The 1665-nt window shown below is 36.9% G+C and overlaps 1 protein-coding gene across 1 annotated transcript in view; it reads left to right on the top strand.

The window, feature by feature from the left end:
• Positions 1 to 1432, top strand: part of WBP4 (WW domain binding protein 4) — an 11940-nt gene extending 10508 nt beyond the window's left edge. Inside the window, exons 3-4 of the mRNA XM_012649092.1 lie at positions 1076 to 1138; positions 1224 to 1432. Coding sequence (XP_012504546.1) covers positions 1076 to 1138; positions 1224 to 1409 — 249 coding nt within the window. The 3' untranslated portion in view covers positions 1410 to 1432. The remainder of the gene's footprint in view (positions 1 to 1075; positions 1139 to 1223) is intronic.
• Positions 1433 to 1665: the final 233 nt, after the last annotated feature.

Here is a 1665-nt window from a genome sequence, read left to right on the forward strand (position 1 = left end):
CCACAGCACAAAATATATAATTTTTAAAAATCTAAGAAGAGTCTAAAAAAAATCTTAATAACAGTTAGTGAGCTTTTAAAAATTCTTTTCTTTGTACTACACTGTTGTTCTTTTAAAGGAATATACATCCTATTTGGGATGTATATGGGAAATGGGATTGCTGGTCAAAGGGTAAAAGTATTTGAAATTTTGATAGATATTGCCAAATTGTCCTCCACAGGACTTGTACATTTTATACCATTACTACATTGTATAAAAGTGTTTGTTTACAATTCATGAGGAATTTTTAAACATCTACTTTCCTCCCAGTTGGAGGAATATGGATCATTGTTCTTCATGTTTCTAATTTAATGTGCAAATGGAGCAGTAAAATGCTGGACACTTACTAATTTTGATGTTGAGAGGTGTTTCTTTTTTTTTTTGTTTCAGAGACAGAGTCTCATTCTGTTGTCCTTGCTAGGGTACAGTGGTATCATCGTAGCTCACTGTAACCTCAAACTCCTGGGCTCAAGCAATCCTCCTACCTCGGCCTCCCAAGTAGCCAGGGCTACAGGTGCACGCCACTATGCCTGGCTAATTTTTCTGTTTTTTTGTAGAGACGGGGTCTTGCTCTTGCTCAGGCTGGTCGCAAACTCCTGAGCTCCAGTAGTCTTCCCATCTAGGCCGCCCAGAGTTCTAGGATTACAGGTGTGACCCACTGCATCCCTGGCAGAGAGGTGCTTTTTTTTTTTCCAGTCCTCTTTTAGCTTCATGTCTTGTTTTAGTCCTCATTACAATCACATTCACTAGATTAGTCATCAAAGGTACCTTGTATTTTTCTCTATTAATGTGGTCATCATAGTTTAAGAAACAAAAGAAACCTAGTCAGAGGGCATTATAACAATGTGGTTCCCTAGCATCATTTGACAAAAAGGGCCAATTTGCAAATAAATTAATCTATTTTTATCTTTTGTGCTGGTCATTTTAATTTCAATTTTTTTATGTCCCATTCCCATATTTATCGTATTACTTTATTATGAATTTTATGATGTTTATATAGTTTTCCTTTGTATTTTCTCTTTTTTTCATTTTCAAGAGTGTTGAATTTCATGAAAGAGGAAAGAATCATAAGGAAAATGTGGCAAAAAGGATCAGTGAGGTAATGTAGATTGTTTCTTTGCCAGTTTTTCTATGTAGATGTCAGTCCTTTATCTCACTTTCACTTTTATATGTGTCTCCCATAGATTAAACAGAAAAGCCTGGATAAGGCAAAGGAAGAAGAAAAGGCATCAAAGGAGTTTGCTGCAATAGAGGCAGCTGCCCTGAAAGCATACCAAGAGGATTTGAAAAGACTTGGCTTAGAGTCAGGTAAAAAAAGCAGCCAGCATGTTTTAAAAGTAACATCAGAGGTCATGCTAAGTAAGCTTTGATTGTTTCCATAAAGAGGTTATAAGCCTGGTATACTCTCAGGGCATTTATTATGCACATAGCCCTATTTAGACTGTGGAACTTTGCTCATGCACTTTGGCTTTTAATGCTCTTTATCTTTTTTTTTTTTCAGATAGGGTCTTGCTCTGTCAAACTCATGGGCTCAAGTGATCCTCCTGCCTCAGCCTCCTGAGTAGCTGGGACTACAGGTGTGCAACACCACACCTGGCTGATTTTTCTATTTTTTGTAGAGAATAG

Source organism: Propithecus coquereli, unplaced genomic scaffold (genome assembly GCF_000956105.1).
Source record: "Propithecus coquereli isolate 6110/MARCELLA unplaced genomic scaffold, Pcoq_1.0 Scaffold11, whole genome shotgun sequence".
Taxonomy (NCBI): Eukaryota; Metazoa; Chordata; class Mammalia; order Primates; family Indriidae; genus Propithecus; species Propithecus coquereli.